Consider the following 17,468-nt stretch of genomic DNA (forward strand, 5'->3'; position numbering starts at 1 on the left):
CAGAGTGAAAATCCAGCCAGCTCATCATATTCTCAGCACTATGTTCAGGAATAAAGTCTTGTTGTAACATTAGAATTTGAGGAGGCTCAGGTTTTGAACATGGGGCATGTGAGCTGACAACTTTACTGTACCTGAAAGCATACCTTTAGTAATTGCTATGAACTCCACACAATAAGGCTATTCATCAGGAATAAATCTGAAAGGAATTAACCATGTCATGTGTACCAAAGAGAGTGGGTTATTTGACCATGTCATTTTTTTGTATTAACAATTGTGTATAATGAAGTTGATATAGCAATATTTTGGAAATTAAAAATGGTATGTTAAGATTATCTATCTTGCTTTCATTTCTTAGGTAGTGTATTAAAGCATGAGAATCAAGGGATCCTAAACTACTACATTCCCAGCAAGGACAACAGCTGGGGAAAGGTGAATGTAGAAACCATGCTCTTCTAACATTACATGTTAAGAAAGCGCTCCTGATGGGGGAAGTATCTGATATCCAAGCATATGTAATGGGAGGCTGACATTGTATGAGGAGCAGAAAAATTCCCTAAAGTATGTTATTTTTCAAAGGCCCCTAGAGTTTAATTGATTTTTCTTTCTTAAATCCCATTATTTGTCATGTCTAACAAGATAATAGGGACAGAGAAGTGCTTCCTTGCAGGTTCTCAATTATCTGTTCATTTTCTCATCTTCCCCTTTTGTCCTCCAACATGAACTTGGCAGGAGTTGGAGGACGGGCAGGAGATACTCAGCTGGGTTGGAGGCTGGAGGGGGGGCCTGCAATGGTAACTGCCCTTTTTTACTGCTGTTGTTGCTAAAGGTGTTTGGTATTTTGGAGGAAGCTAAAGAGAAATTCAATTTAGAAGACTACTCCATCAGTCAGATAACACTGGAACAAGTCTTCCTGATCTTTGCTAACCCAGAGAACACAGAAGGTGATTATCAAGAAAAGGTACCATGAGATTTACTCCCAAACAGTGACCCTTATGTCTTCCTTAGACTACTATGTCTATAACTGGACACATAGAGGGGCATTACTATGGGTGTGTATATCTTGGCATAAATGTATTTACATAATAAAGAGTCCTCCAAAGAATAACATACATATGTCACTCTTCTGTAAATTTACATGGGTGGCTTGTGTATCCAGCATGTGCAAATCTAAAGACATTTGGTGAAATGTTTGTTTTCCTAGAAATACAAAAGAGCAACATTAATCAGGGTAGGAAAAGGACATATTCTTGAGCATCCTGAATGTTTAAACAGAAACATCCAAAAATAATGGTGCTGTCAAATGGGACAGCTTGAAAAGCAAAAGGATTGTTTCAGTACTTGAGTTGTGGTTAAGAGGAACATTAAGCATGTATCAAACCATTTTTCCCATGGATACACACACACACAAAGACACACACACACACACACACACACACACACACACACACACACACACACACTTTTTTTTGAGGGCAAAGGGAGAGGGAGAGGGAATCTTAAGCAGTCTCCATGCCCAGTGCGGAGTCAGATGTGGGGCTCAGTCTCATGACCATGAAATCATGACCCGAGCCACAATCAAGAGTCAGAGACTTAACTCACTGAGCCACCTAGGCACCCCTCACCCACACACAATTTTATACCAAAAAGGATCTAATTAAAATCAGTATCAAACTTTAAGGGGTAGAGGTGTGTTGGGTTATTATTTCCAAAACTCAAACCAAGATCCTTCATTTGCAAGAGAATCTTTGTACCATAACATTTAGAGTCCAAGAACAGAAAGCAAAACCATTATTTAAAAAATACTATTTTCTTTTCTATTCTTGTCCCACCTCTGATTAAGAAGAAAAGAAGAAGAAATGAAGTAAAGAATGATATACAGAGCTCTTCCTCAGATTCTTGTTTGGCCACATGGAGTCCCCCATAAGCCATGTGAGAAATCTAGTAACTCTCAAGATTCATGGGCAGATGAGCAGACAAGAGATGATTGTTGTCCAGTTGCAAGATAGAAAGAATCCATGAAGCTGCTCTACTTTAGGATGGTTTGTTCAAGGTTTATATATTCTTAGTTGGATAGTTGTGAGTAATAAAATTATACCCAAAAGCTAATTGTTTTTAGGTATAACTTTCTGTGGGTTCCACTCCCATACGTGCCATACATCACCAGTGATTTCAGTAATTGCAAAATTTGCAGGCTGGCAAACTTTAAAAGAGGAGGGGGAACTCATTTTATTAAGGTCTTACTTGCATCTAGTCTCACAGTTGGCATCATTAATGACTCTTTTTAAAATCCCTTGAGTGTGGTGGTCTCTTCACTGTCCCTATGATCCAGTTCACCTCTTATCTTCCAGCAAGAAACGAACAAATTATGTCAGTTCCTCTACTAAGCACTTTACAGGCATTGCATTATTTAATCCCACTACAAAACTCTGGGCTAGGTATTGCAGCTATTATTATCCTCACTGTACATGGGAGACGCAGAGGGGTTAAGGGATTTACCGAGGGTCACCAAGCAAGTAAGCAGGAGCATTCGTCAGTATCCCCACTTGGAGTCAGGAAACCACACAGCAATTTGAACAGGGAAAGTTAAAAGAATGATTAATTATAGCAGGGGGTTAGCTATAGGAGGTACAGGGAACTCTAAAGGATACACTATGGATGAGGGAAAATATCCAAGGAAGAAACAAACTTGGAAGAGGACCCTTCCCCAAGGCTGGGATTCAGATATTCTTGGAGAAGGTGAACTTGGGGCTCACTTGATGGTGGAGAAGTTTCTTGGCCCTGGGTCAAGGCTGTTCCACACCTGCTGAGCAAGCAGGAAACACCCCATAGTTACAGGCTGCCTAGGCTAGCCAGCAAGGAACTGTGGCTGGATCTAGCAAGCAGGAAACTCTTCTCTGTGGTTGTTGGCAGGCTGGTGCTAGGTAGGGGCACCTGCCGGAGTCACTGAGAATCCACGGTTAATGGGGGTCGGGGGAGGTACAGGGTGAATGCCCAGAAATGTCCTCCACACCTGCTGCTGGCAGCAAGGGAGAGCAACAATCAAGAGAAAACACTGAACCTGGAGCAGCAGCCTTTGGTCCTGTAGCGTCCCGCCAGCACCCTCTCCTGACCAAGCTTAACCTGACAGTTCAAGAACCCAATTCCATTTGCTGCCTGGAGGCCAGAACCCGATCCCTGGCGGGGTAGGGAAGAGATTTGCCTCTGGCAGAATTCAGAACCTGCCTGGCAACGCTTAAGCTACACCGAAGGTGGGTATTGGGGTGGGGTCCGCCAAGAGAAGCGACCACTGACGAATCTGTGGAGCAGGAGAGAGGTCGGGACGTGGGGCCCCCTGAGTGGCTGGCGGGTCGGGGAAGCGCGTGGAGAGGACGCCGTGGGAGTCACAACGCGCAGAGCGCCCACGTGTCGAGGCGCAGGCGGCGCTCGCTGGGGAGCTGGACTCGAGGACCGCGCGCCTTACGCCAGAGTCGCCCCACGTCGGGGGCTGCGAGTGGCCCCCGCAGCAGGCTTGCGGGCCCCCGAGCGGGGGAACCTCTGCAAGTTCTCTGCTGCCGCCCACAGATTCTAGAGGGCGGCCACTGAATCTCTCCCAACTTCCTGCCACGAGCTACTGGCCCGCTGAGGTGACCATGACACTTGAGGGAGAGGGGAGCCCGCGAGAGTTGGAGGGTGGTGGGGTGGTCCAGAGGGGTCTAGAGGCAGAGAGCCTGGGGGCAAGCGCACGGGCCCCGAGGTAGGACCCTGAGGGTCTGGGGGCCTCGGGCAGTGCTGGGTGGGGCCCCACGCTCTAAGGGGTCCCGGGAGGAGGGTCCAGTGCGCGCAGGGGGCAGGGAGGCGCGTGCGGGCCAGGTGGCGAAGCGGGACGGCGCCGGGGCTGCAGGGAGGAGGGGGCAGGCTAGGGAGTGGGGGCGTGCGCGCATGCGCGAGGAAGGGTCCATGGCCGCTGACCTGCTCGCGGGGCCGGCAGGCAGCTGGGCGGTTGGCGAAGGCGTTGGGAGGAGGCGCCGCGCCCGGTGACCCGCGTCCCTCAGCGGCGGAGGCGCAGGTGTAGTAGTGGCGGTTTCGAGGCCCGAGCGGTGAGTGCGGGACCACCCCGCCCTGGTGGTGTCTTCTCCCCAGATTCCCGGAGGCCCACCCCCTGGCCGCACTGTTGAGTGCAGAGCCGGAAAGTGCGAACCCCCCAACACCCCCAAAAGCCCCAATACACTGGAACCGTCCACAACCCTTTCTGCCCCCTCCAAAGCCCGTTGTATGTAACATATATAATATTCCCGGTACCTCGCTGTCTAATGTCGCTCGCCGCTCGGCGCCACACCCAGCGTTGACCCTCCATCCTGTAGTTTTGCATGTCCCTCACTGGACCTCACTCCCTTCCTTTTCCTCTCCAAGTGCCCCTGCTCTGGGGAATGCATCCCGGACTTCCCAGGGAGGAGAAAGTGCCAAAACAAGCACATGAAGTAGGAGACACTTCTCTGGACCCCAAGACACACAGAGAAGCTAATGGGAACACATTAAACAAACAGAATTTTATTTTGGTTGCCTTCAGATTTGAAAGCCAGGGGTCTGGAGGCACTTGTTTTGGGTCTAGGGCTGGGTGTCCAGAATTGACTTGCTGTGTGACTGTCCCAGTCAGCTGGGGCTGCTGTAATGGAATACCTACCGTGGGCTGGGCCACCCAAATGTATTTCTCACAGTTCTGGAGGCTGGGAAGTCTCAGCTCAGAGGTCCGTGAGATTCAGTGTGTGGTGAGAGCCTGATTTCTGATGCATAGACAGGCATCTTGTCACTGTGTCCTTCACATGGTGGAGGAAGCAGGGGAGCTCTCTGGGGCCCTGTCTTATAATATGGGCACTAATCCCATTCATCGGGGCTCCATCCTCATGGCCTAATCACGTGCCCAATGTCCCTCATCCTGATACCATCACATCCGGGTTTGGATTTCCACATAAGAATCTGGGGAGGAGGGGAGGACCCAGACAGTCAGATTATAGCAATGACCCAAGGTAAACTTTGACTTCACAAGGCTTGGGTTTCCTTGTCTGAAAGAACCTGGATATTACGCGTACCCATCTCTCAGGGTGACTAGACTATTTCAACGGACAGAACACAGTAAGTGTTCAATAAATAGAGAGAAGGGGTATGGAAGTTAAGTGCTGCAGGAAGCTCACGTTGTCTTAGTTTTCTTCTGTCAAAGCAAAAATTGCACTGGACGAAGTAAAACAGGCAAGGAAGACTTTATGCGAGGCTACCGGAGCAGGGAAGAGAGGCCAGAACTCAGTCTGAGCTCAGCTCTGCTGAAACAAAGGGTGGGAAGGTGTTTGTGGACTGAGGTGAGACAGTGGGAAAGTTGGAAAAGTTGGAGGGAAGGTTGACCAGGAGAACACCTTGAGTAGCTTTCTGAGTTTGCCCATGTGGTTCTCTGATGAGGCCATCTGTGTCTGCTGATTGGTGCCTGTTGGAAGCTAGCTCCCCCCCTCGCACAGAGACTGGGAATAGGGGTGTTATCTTCCTTGAGGATTATGTGTCAAAGGATGACCTCCAGGTCCTTCAGAAAGGCAGTTTGGGGTTGTAAAACAGGAAAGAGGCTTGTAAAAAAGGGTTATCTGTATTTTAAACAGAGAAAGGATGTATAATTACAAGTTTTCTAAAGCACATGTTCAAAGAAAAGGGTGGTTAGGACCTAGAGCCAGAAGAGCCTTTCTAAACGTTGGTCCAGCTCAGAGTAAACAGGCAGGTCATCTTGGTCACCTCATTGGATGCAAAGTAGGCAGAAGATTTAAAAGGAAAGATGCCTCTGTATTAGCAGAGTTAAGAAAGCTGCTATATTTCACTCAGAACAGCTCATGGGGCGCCTGGGTGGCTCACTTGGTTGAGTGTCCGACTTCGGCTCAGTTCATGATCTCGCCGTCTGTGAGTTCAAGCCCCACGTTGGGCTCTGTGCTGACAGCTCAGAGTCTGGAGCCTGCTTCGGATTCTGTGTCTCCCTCTCTCTTGCCCCTGCCCTGCTCATGCTCTGTCTCTCTCTGTCTCAAAAATAAATTAAAAACATTATATATAAAAAAAAAAAAGAACAGCTAAGTACTTTTAAGAAAAGTAAATGAAGTAAGTATAGTGACTAAAAATCTCATTTTAAGAAATCAGCACTGTAAGCAATGTAATAGCTTAATTTTCAGTAACTCCATTTAATTGTGTTTTTGGAACCCACACATCAATAGACTGCCCTAAAACTTTTCAGACATACTAGGTTTGTGCCTCTTCTACATCCTCTTCTTTTCCCTCCCACCCCAGTGTTACATCCAGCTTTGGGGAGGACAAGAGTGGTAGTGAAATTTGTATTTAGGGCCAGGATATTGTGGGTGAACTGATTGCTGGCCAGGCTCTTTTAGACTCTTCTTCCTGAAGGTTCTCCCAAATCTGTCTTGGAGGTAGTGAAGGAGGTGGAATGACAGGTTTTTAAGAAGCTTTGTACTCCCTCTTTGTGTATAATTCCAAATCACATGAGTTACCCTAGAAAGGATAAATGGTAAAAATTAGACTTTGTCCTTTTAGGCTTAGATGTTCCTCACTCTTTGAGACAAAAAAAAAATTGGGAATGTAGTACTTCAATACTAAGATTGTACTAAAGTGCAAACTTATGGTTAATATATCAAAATATTATTCACTATAAGAGCAAGAGAAAAAAGTTCTTGGGTCAGCTAGTACATCAGGTAGTTCTTTCTTCACAGATTTTTACCCCCAACATCTGAAGAAGCAATTAGAACAATAGTACAGGTGAATTGTGTAGAATTCAAATCTTAAAGGCATAACAAATTATAGAATGTGTAAATCTCCTATATTCCACCGCCTGAGAGACAAGTACTGTCAACACATTTGTTTATTCTGTCATTTTTCTTCTTTATACATAAACTAACATATATGTTTTTTTTTAAAAAGTATTTATATCACATAGAATGTTTTTCATCTTTCCCCCTTTCATGATATATTATCCTCTCATGAAATGTATCCTCTTTAAAACAGATGAAATAAAATTTCACTGAAGGGATTGCCATTATTTATGCAATCATTCTGTTTTCATTTTATCTTACTATTTCCAGTGTTCTGGTGAATGATCTTTTTTTTTTTTTTTTTTTGGTATGAATCTTTGTTTTGCTATGGTTTGCTTTTGGAACTTTGTTTCTGTAGTTTTTTTTTCTCTTTAAGACTTTGATTGGCATAAACTCCTTTATTATTAATGTAGCAGACATATATTGAGTGTCTTTTATCAATCAGTGAGGAGTAATATTTACCCTGAGGTGAAGCCCTCCCTCCTAATGAAAAATTGAAGAATGGCACTATTGCAGAGTTAGAAGGTTGTATGAATTATAAGTTGATGTTATGCCATTGCCATATAGACAGAACACCTGCCATGCCATTTTGAGTGAGGTTAGTCTTATATTGAGAATTGCAATCTTTATATAAATAATGTGCAGTGCACCAGGCTTCATGTTGTTTGAGACCCAAAAGAAAATTACACTATCCCTACTATAGGGCTGTCGAAGGTGTCTTGTCACATTCTTAAAGCTAAAGATTGGTTTTTTGTTTTTTGGTTTTTTACCCTTTGTGTTCAATGAATAGGAGCTACAATGATCTTTAAAATGTGTTTCGCTTGAAGTATAATTTACATAAGATGGAATGCCCAGATTTTGAGTGACAATTTGATCGGTTTTGAAAAATGCATACCTCTGTGAAGACACAGACTATTTGTATCACAACAGAGAATATCCTCCTGCCCCTTTGTTTTCGACCACCACTCACCCTGCTCACCCTAACCCTTGATAGGATTTTGCCTATTCTGGGTACCATCTTAATGGAATCATGTGGGCTGTACATTTGTGTCTGGCTCTTATCCCCAGTACCCCCTTTGTCACATCCTCCCATAACTAGAGTACTGATCTGTTTTCTGTTCCTAAAATTTTATATGAATTTTTTATGTATTCTAGATAGAAGATCTTTATCAGATACATGTATTATGAATATTTCCTTTTTCTGGCTGGCTTTTTGGTTTTTTTCAGCAATGTCTTTTGAAGAGTAAAAGTTTTTTATATTGCTTACATCCAGTTACATTTTCTTTTGTGCCTCATACTTTGGGTGTTAAGTAAGAAATCTTCATATACCAGGTTATGAGGATTTTCTTCTGTTTCCTTTGAAAGTTTTATATTTTTAGACTTTTAATTTAGATCTGTCATATATTTGGGGTTCATTTTTGAGGTAAGGTCAGTGCTCATTTTTTTTCCCATTCACATATTCAGTTGTCCCAGCACCATTGTTTGAAGTCTTTTCTTTACCCATTGAATTCCTTTGGTAATTTGTGGGAAATAATTGACCATATTTATGTGAATCTATTTCTGGATCCTATTCTGTGTCGTTGATCGTAGTTTTTATCTCTTCACCAATACCACCCAGGGTTGTTTCTTTTTTTTCCCCCCCTATTTTTGTGGTGCTTATTTCCCCCCTTCCATTTGAAGAACTCTGTATTTTAGAGAGATGAGCCCTTTGCCTGTCATATGCATTGCTAGTTTCCTCAGTTTGTCATTTGTCTTTTAACTTGGCTCACGTTACTATTTACTGCACAACACTTACTTTTTTTATATATATATTATAATATGAAACTTGTATTGCTAGTGGATTTTGATTTCATGGAGACTTTTCCCATTTCCACATTTTACCTTTTCCAAATGAATATTATTTTGTTCTAGCAACATTTATTAAAAAGACATCTTTTGCCCAGTGAATTCATTGTCACTTACAGCATATCCTGAATTTCTGTATGTGTTTTGGTTTATTTCTTGACTTTCTATTCTGTTCCATTTTTCTGACTTTCAATTATTTTACTAGTACCACCCATTTTTAAGTAGACTTTATAGAATGTTTTAACATCTGGTAGAGCTGAACTTCACCTCATTAATCTTATTTTCCAGTGTTTTCCTAGCTGTTTTTTCTTACCTTTCCACATAAACTTTAGAATGAAAAAGAAACTTACTGGTTATTATTTTCAGTGAGACAACATTAAACACATACTGACTTGGGAGAAGAATGATATATTTATTTTATATCATCCTATTTAAGAACAAGGAATATTTTTCCAACTGTTCAAATCAATTTCTGAGTTTTACAAGAGGGCTTTAAAGTTTTCCTCATTAAAATCGCACATTTGTTGTTATATTTGTTTCTAAGTATTTTGTCTTTTTGTTACCATTATAAACTGGAATATTCTCTTCTTTTATGCCTTGTAATAAGTTTTCGGTTTATAAGAACTGTGTATGTGAAAGTTACTGGTTTTTACATTAATTTTATATATTACTACAAATTAAGTAAAATTTTATATACTATTAAAATTTAAGAAGATTTAATTTTTTCTTTTCACTCTGATTCTTTTAGGTCAAGCAATTATATCTGCTTGATAGTTTTACTCTTGTTTTCTCTTGTCTGATTTCATTGTCTAATATCCTTAATACATGTGAAACCGTAGTGAGTACACTGGCCATCATTCTTTGTGTATACATTTTACTGTGTTAGAACATATTCATGAATTCCTATTCGTGTTTAGTGGTTTTAATCAGGAACAGAAGTTAAATTTTGTCAGAGGCCTTTTCAAGGAGGTGATTGTAAGATTTTTTCCCCCCTGAGATATATTAATATGGTGAATTACATGATAGATTTTCTAATATTGAACCACCCTTCTGTTCCTGGAATAAATTCCACCTGCTTAGAGTGTTAATTTTTTTTAATGTAATTATGTTTGGTAGTATTCTATTCAGAATTTTTGCATTGATATGTTAGTGGAATTAGTGGGGTTTTTTTGGGAGGTAGTCTTTGTTAGATAGGTTTGCTTTCTAAAAATAATTTGGTCATTTACTTTATATGCTCTTGAAAGTTTAAGTAGTATTGGAATTGTCTGATATTTGAAGGTTTGACAGAATTTCCCTATGCCATGATGGAACATTTCTTTGATACTATTTGTGTTTCTTTGATGAAAATTGGACTGTTTTATATCTCCAAAAGGATAAATTTTGGTATATTGTATTTTTCTAGGAAATTTTCCATTCAAATAGATTTTAAAATATTTGCATAAAGTTATACATGTAATCTCTTATGATTTGAAAAAAATCCTCTGTTTAAATGTGTTTTCCTCCTTGTCTTTTTATAGTATTTTTTTCTCCTTTTCTTGAACAGGTTAGCTAGTTGTTTTTCCTTTCCTTTTCCCCATAGAACCAATTTTGATTTTTTTTTAATTCTGAAGTTCTTCAGTTTTTTAACACCATAATTTTCCTTATTTTTGTTATGTTCTTTAGCCTACTATTTTCCATTCTAATATTGTAGTTTTTTTTCAATTTACCTATTTATTTATTAACATGAGCATTTATGTTGTCTTAAAAAAAAAATTTTTTTTATATCTATTTTTGAGACACAGAGAGACAGAGCATCAGTGGAGGACGGCCAGAGAGAGGGAGACAAAGAATCTGAAGCAGGTTCCAGGCTCTGAGCTGTCAGCACAGAGCCCAGTGCAGGGCTCAGACTCACCAACGGCAAGATGGTGACCTGAGCAGAAGTTGGAAGCTCAACCCACTGAGCCACCCAGGTGCCCCTGTTATCTTTGTTTCCTTCAATCACTGTTTAAATAGTTTCTGATTTATTTACTAAGGCTTATATACCCTCACTTATTTTTTGTCTACTTGCCTTTCCTTGGACTGTTTTATTAAGTTATCCTGTCATTAGTGTGCCTGTGTTTATTTCTTGGCATTTCTTGTAGTTGGGTTTTATGTATTACTGAGAGCAGAGATAAAATTATTGTTTCTTTCTCATAAATTGTAGACTTCAGCAATATAAATTTTTCTTTGCCTTTTGGCCTGATTTCTACTGTGCCTGCTCCTTGCTTGTAATACTTGCCTGCTGTAACTTGGCATTTATAAATTTTTTAGCCTTCTTAATCATTTTTATTTTATTGAACTATAATTTACATATGGTGAAATGCTCAGATATTAAGTGTACTATCCAGTCTGTCTTGACAAATACATATCAAAACATGGTACACTGCCATCACCCCATAGAGTTCTCTTGTGCCTGAGTTTGAGGTCCCCAAGACTACCTCTATATTTAAAGACTTGCTAGAAGTACTCACAGTACTAATCATATAGTCATATTCATGACTAAGATTTATTGCAGTGATGTAGGAAGGATATACAGCTGGGTCATAATGAAAAAGACACAGGTGGAGTCTAGAGGAATGTGCAGTTTTCTTTATGCTCACTCTCCCCCCTGAGGGGACACATGTAGCTCACTCTTCCCTTAGCAGCAAGAATGACGTGACACATGTGATGTTTCTGCCCACATAAGCCCATCAGAGACTCAGCCCCCAAGTTTTTGATTCTACAGCAATCATGCCTTGCATGTACCAAAATTCCAGGCTACCAAGAAGGAAAGCAGGTATTCAGCATGTCGGAGAGAAAAGACTTCCTTCTGCAGTCAGAGTCCTTGGCTAGGCCTGAGAATTAAACTGATGTAAGACAGACTAACAGAAGAAAAGTATGCAAATTTTATTTAACATTTTTACATGCATATGGGGGTCTTCATAAGGAAAATGAAGACCTAAAGCATCAGTTTGGACTCAGAGGTTATATACTTTTTTAACAAAGAAATGATAAATATGTGGAAATGTGATAAGACAAAAGGATTTGGGCTAGAGATAGTCAATTGTGGGGAAGTGACTAAGAAATATACAGGGGGAAGTAATGGAAGATAAAGGTTATTTTAGTAGGGTTTTTTGTACAGGTCCTTTTCAGAGTGAACTTCAGTGTTCTGGTCATGCAAATTGTTCTTTTTTTTCTGGTACAGAGAGGGTGCTTTCTTCATGTGAAATTGGTTTTTTGTTCGGTTTTGTTTTTTTCCAATTTCTCAGATTTTTTTCCCCAAATTTTTATTTAACTTTTAGTTAACGTATATAATGTAGTATTGGTTTCAGGAGTAGAATTTAGTAATTCATCATTTAAGTATAACACCCAGTGCTCAAAACAAGTGCCCTCCTAATGCCCATCACCCATTTAACCTATTCCTCACCCACCTCCCCTTCATCAACCCTCAGTTTGTCCTCTGTAGTTAAGAGTCTCTCTTTTGGGGGGCGCCTGGGTGGCTCAGTCGGTTAAGCAGCCGACTTCGGCTCAGGTCATGATCTCACGGTCCGTGAGTTCAAGGCCCGCGTCGGGCTCTGTGCTTAACACTCAGAGCCTGGAGCCTCTTTCAGATTCTGTGTCTCCCTCTCTCTGACCCTCCACCCTTCATGCTCTGTCTCTCTCTGTCTCAAAAATAAATAAACGTTAAAAAAAATTTATAAAAAAAAAAAAGAGTCTCTCTTTTGGTTTGTTTCCCATTTTTCTCCCTTCCCCTATGTGTATTTGTTTTACTTCTTAAATTCCACATATGAGTGAAATCATACAGTATTTATCTTTCTCTGACTGACGTATTTCACTGAGTATAATACACTCTAACTCCATCCACGTTGTTGCAGATGGCAAGATTTCATTCTTTTGATGGCTGAGTAATATTCCATTGTATGTTTATACCATATCTTCTTAATCTCATCAGACTTTCATGTAAAGTTTTATGACTGTTTTTAGATATAAAGGGAGGAGGTCAGAAAGCCCTTCTTGCATCTGTTGTTACTCAAATTCCCTCATTCAAAATAATAAATATACCAAAGCAGAATATTTGGGAGAGAACCTCTCTCCAAAAGGGGAATATTTTGGAGAGAACCCCCAGAGAATATTTTGTTCTGAACCCCTTCAAACATAAACCACGTTGTTTGGGCAGAAACGATTTAGGTGCAGTGAGTGCCACCTATCAGTTGGAGAAGGGTAGGAATCTCCTGAGATCCAAGTTTTCATATGCTAGCCAGGTAGGGATTCTTGCAAGAAGGCCTTGGTAGGGATCTCAGTTTCATGCCTTTGTTAACTTTCCTGTACAGTGTCCCTTCTCAGTCATTCTAGTGTATGTATTGAGGTATCTTATTTTTGTTTAATGTTGTGTTTCACTGATACTTATACTACTACTCATCAGATCATTACAACTGATCAACTTCCGTTAACACATCAAAATGTCCAAATCCGTAGTTTACATATTTTACAAGTTCATTCTTGGTATGTTACTTTACAGAAGATACTTGCAAATGACATCACACCCAATAAAGAGCTAGCATACAAAATATATAAAGAACTTACAAAACTCAACAACCAAACAACAAATAACCCAAGTAAACAATGTGCAGAATACATGAACAGACATTTCTCCAAAGAAGACATCCAGTTGGCCTTTGGAGTCAGATCCAAAAAAAATATTGGTAGGACCATTGTGAAGGAGCCTTATTGCCTGTTTTCTCCTAGGAGTTTTATGGTTTCAGGCAGGTCTTACATTCAAATCTTTCATCCATTTTGAATTTGTTTTGCATATGGGGTAAGATAGTGATCCAATTGCATTTTTTTTGCGTGTAGCTATTCAGTTTTCTCAACATCATTTGCTGAAGAGACTGTCCTTTTGCCATTGTATATTCTTACCTCCTTTGTTGTAAGTTAATTGCCATGTATGCATGGATTTATTAAGGAGCTTGCTATTATTTTCCATTGATTTATTTTTTTGTTTTTATGCCAATACCATACTGTTCTGATTATTATAGCTTGGAAGTATACTTTGAAATCAGAGAGCATGATACCTGTTAGCTTTGTTCTTCTTTCTCAAGATTGTTTTGGCTATTCAAGGTCTTTGTGGTTCCATATAAAGTTTAGAATTATTCTAGTTTTATAAAAAAAATGTCATTGGAATTTTGATAGGGATTACTTTGAATCTGTAGATTGCTTTTGGTAAAATGGACATTTTAACTCTTAATTCTAACAATCCATGAGCATGGAATAATCGTTCCATTTATCTGTGTCTTCTCCATTTTTTTTCCAACAATGTATTATAGAGTTCAGTATGCAGGTCTTTCACCTCCATGGTTAAATTTATTCCTAGGTATCTTATTATTTTTTTCTGGTGCAGCTGTAAATGGGATTATTTTCATAATTTTTCTCTTATTGTTTATTGTCAATGTATAGAAATTCATATATTTGTGTATATTAATTTTGTATCCTGCAACTTTATTGAATTCCTTTATTCTGTTTTAGTAGGGTCTTTAGGATTTTTTATATATGGCAAACAGTTTTACTTCTTTCTTTCAAATTTGGATACCTTTTATTTCTTTTTCTTGTCTGATTGCTGTGGCTAAGAATTGCAAGACTATGCTGAATAAAAGTGGGGCTAGTGGACAGCCTTGTTTTGTTCCTGATCTTAGCTTTCAGCTTTTCACCATTAATATGATTTTAGCTGTGGGTTAGTCATAAATGGACTTTATTATGTTAAGGTATGTTTCCTCTGTTTTTACTTTGTTGAGAATTTTTATCATAAATGGATGCTAAATTTTGTCAGATGCTTTTTCTGCATCTGTTGGGATGATCATATCATTTTTATCTTTTATTTTGTTAATGCTTTATCATTGATTTGCAGATATTGAGCCATCCTTGCATCCCTGGAATAAATCCCACTTGATCATGGTATTTGATCCTTTTAATATATTATTGAATTTGATTTGTTAATATATGTTTTTTTAAAGAAGGGATAACAGTATTTAATGCACAATTTAAATTTTTTTACTTTTATTTATTTTTGAAGGAGAGAGAGACAGAGCACAAGTTGGGCAGGGGCAGAGAGAGAAGGAGACACAGAATCCAAAGCAGGCTCCAGGCTCTGAGCTGTCAGCACAGAGCCCAATGTGGGGCTCAAATTCATGAACTGTGAGATCATGACCTGAGCCAAAGTTGGACACTTAACTGACTGAGCCACCCAGGCACCCCTGGTTTGTTAATATTTTGTTGAGTATTTTTACATCTGTATTTATCAGGGATACTGGCCTGTAATTTTATTTTTTGTGGTATGATTGTCTGGTTTTGATACAGAGTGATGCTAGCCTTTTTAACTGAGTTTGGAATTGTTTCCTCCTCTTCATTTTTTTGAAGGAGTTTGAGAAGGTTAAGTATTAATTCTTCTTTGATAGTTTGTTAGTATTCACCAGTGAAGCTGTCTACTCCTAGAGTTTTGTTTTTTGGAAGGTTTTTTATTACTGTTACATTCTCTTTACTAATAATTGGTCTATTCAGAATTGCCTATTTCTTCATGTTTCACTCTTGGAAGATTATAAATTTCTAGGAACTTACTTCTAAGTTGTTCAGTTTGTTGAGGTATAATTTTAATAGTGGTCTCATGATCCTTTGTATTTCTGTGGTATTAGTTGTAAATTCTCATCTTTCATTTGTGATTCTATCTGCACCCTCTCTCTTTTTTTCTTGGTGAGTCTAGCTAAAGTTTTATCCGTTTTGTTTATTGTGTCAAAGGACTAGCTCTTAGTTTCATTGATCTTTTCTATTGTTTTTTTAGTCCCTAATTTATTTCCATTATAATCCTTATTATTTCTTTTCTGGTAACTTTGGTCTATGTTTATACTTTTCAAGTTCTTTTAGTTGTAAAATTAGATTGTTTATTTGATACATCTCTTGTTTCTTGAGATAGGGCTAAATTGCTAAAAAAAAAAAAAAAAAAACTTCCCTTTAAAACCACTTTTGCTGTATATCATAGATTTTGGTGTATCATAATTGTTTGCATTTTTTTTTAATTTCTCCCCTGATTTCTTCTCTGAACTAGTTGCTGATCAGTAACATGTTTAATCTCCACATATTTGTAGTTTTCTAGTTTCTAGTAATTGACTTTAGTTTTATATCATTGTGTTAGAAAAAAAGGTTGATAAGATTTCAGTTTTCTTGAATTAGTGAGACTAGTTTTGTGGTTTAATGTGTGATCAATTCTGGAGAATATTCTGTGTGCATTTGATAAGAATGTATATTCTGCTTTTGTATGGAATGTTTTGTATATATATATTAAGTCCATCAGGTATAATGTGTTATTTAAGGCTGATGTTACCTTATGGATTTTCTGTCTGGATGACCTATCCATGGGGTGTGAAAATCCCCTACTATATACTACTGTCAGTTTCCCAATTTAGGTCTGTTAATATTTGTTTTATGTATTTTCGTGCTTCTTTGATAGGTGTGTATATGTATAAATGTCATATTTTCTTGCTGGATTGATTCTTTGATCATTATGTAGTGGCCTTCTGTATTTTATTATATTTTCATTTCAAAGTCTTTTTTTTTGCATGGTTTTAAAAATTAATTAATTGTGTATTTATTTTTTATTTTTATTTATTTAATATAATTTATTGTCAAATTGGCTTTCATACAACACCCAGTGCTCATCCCAACAAGTGCCCTCCTCATTGCCCATCATCCTTATTCCCCTCTCCACTACCCCCCTTAACCCTCAGTTTGTTCTCTATATTTAAGAGACTCTTATGGTTTGTCTCCCTTCCTCCCTGTTTGTAACTTTTTTTCCCCCTTACCTTCCCCCATGGTCTTCAGCTAAGTTTCTCACGATCCACATATGAGTGAAAACATATGGTATCTGTCTTTGTATGACTTATTTCACTTAGCATAATGCTCTCCAGTTCCATCCACATTGCTACAAATGGCATGATTTCCTTCTTTCTCATTGCCAAGTAGTATTCCATTGTATATATAAACTGCATCTTCTTTATCCATTCATCAGTTGATGGACATTTGGGCTCTTTCCATAATTTGGCTATTGTTGAAAGTGCTTCTATAAACATTGGGGTACATGTGCCCCTATTCATCAGCACTCATATATCCCTTGGGTAAATTCCTAGCAGTGCTATTGCTAGGTCATAAGGTAGTTATGTTTTTAATTTTTTGAAGAACCTCCACACTGTTTTCCAGAGCAGCTGCACCAGTTTGCATTCCCAACAACAGTGCAAGATGGTTCCCATTTCTCCACATCCTCTCCAGCATCTATAGTTGCCTGATTTGTTCATTTTAGTCTTTCTGACCTGTGTGAGGTGGTATCTCAGTGTGGCTTTGTTTTGTATTTCCCTGCTGAGGAGTAACATTGAGCATTGCTTCATGTGTCTATTGGCCATTTGGATGTCTTCTTTGGAAAAGTGTCTATTCATGTCTTCTGCCCATTTCTTCACTGGATTATTTGTTTTTCAGGTGTGGGGTATGGTGAGTTCTTTGTAGATTTTAGATACTAGCCCTTTATCCAGTATATCATTTGCAGATATCTTTTCCCATTCCATCGGTTGCCTTTTAGTTTTGTTGATTGTTTCCTTTGCAGTGCAGAAGCTTTTTATCTTCATGAGGTCCAATAGTTCATTTTGGCTCTTAATTTCCTTGCCTTTGAAGATGTGTCAAGTAAGAAACTGCTGTGGCTGAGGTCAAAGAGATTGTTGCTTTCTCCTCTAGGGTTTTGATGGTTTCCTGTCTCCGTTCAGGTCTATC

General features: G+C 39.1%; 1 protein-coding gene and 1 long non-coding RNA gene across 4 annotated transcripts in view; both read left to right on the forward strand.

Moving 5' to 3' along the window:
- The window catches only part of LOC109255524 (phospholipid-transporting ATPase ABCA3-like), a 120,024-nt gene extending 117,918 nt beyond the window's left edge, over nt 1–2,106 (forward strand). The window contains exons 20-22 of the mRNA XM_053894585.1: nt 356–429; nt 827–958; nt 1,841–2,106. Coding sequence (XP_053750560.1) covers nt 356–429; nt 827–958; nt 1,841–1,924 — 290 coding nt within the window. The 3' untranslated portion in view covers nt 1,925–2,106. The remainder of the gene's footprint in view (nt 1–355; nt 430–826; nt 959–1,840) is intronic.
- A 1,384-nt stretch (nt 2,107–3,490) lies between these two features.
- Nucleotides 3,491–17,468, forward strand: part of LOC109255598 (uncharacterized) — a 53,974-nt gene continuing 39,996 nt past the window's right edge. Inside the window, exon 1 of one of the 3 annotated variants that reach the window (XR_002075317.2) lies at nt 3,491–3,623. This is a non-coding gene — a long non-coding RNA (uncharacterized LOC109255598). Of the gene's footprint in view, nt 3,624–3,938; nt 4,077–10,535; nt 10,619–17,468 lie in introns of those variants that run through there. The other 2 variants (XR_002075315.2, XR_008419354.1) reach the window with 2 other exon arrangements.

Source organism: Panthera pardus, unplaced genomic scaffold, assembly GCF_024362965.1.
Source record: "Panthera pardus isolate Hobbes unplaced genomic scaffold, ASM2436296v1 HiC_scaffold_5, whole genome shotgun sequence".
In the NCBI taxonomy this organism is placed as follows: Eukaryota; Metazoa; Chordata; class Mammalia; order Carnivora; family Felidae; genus Panthera; species Panthera pardus.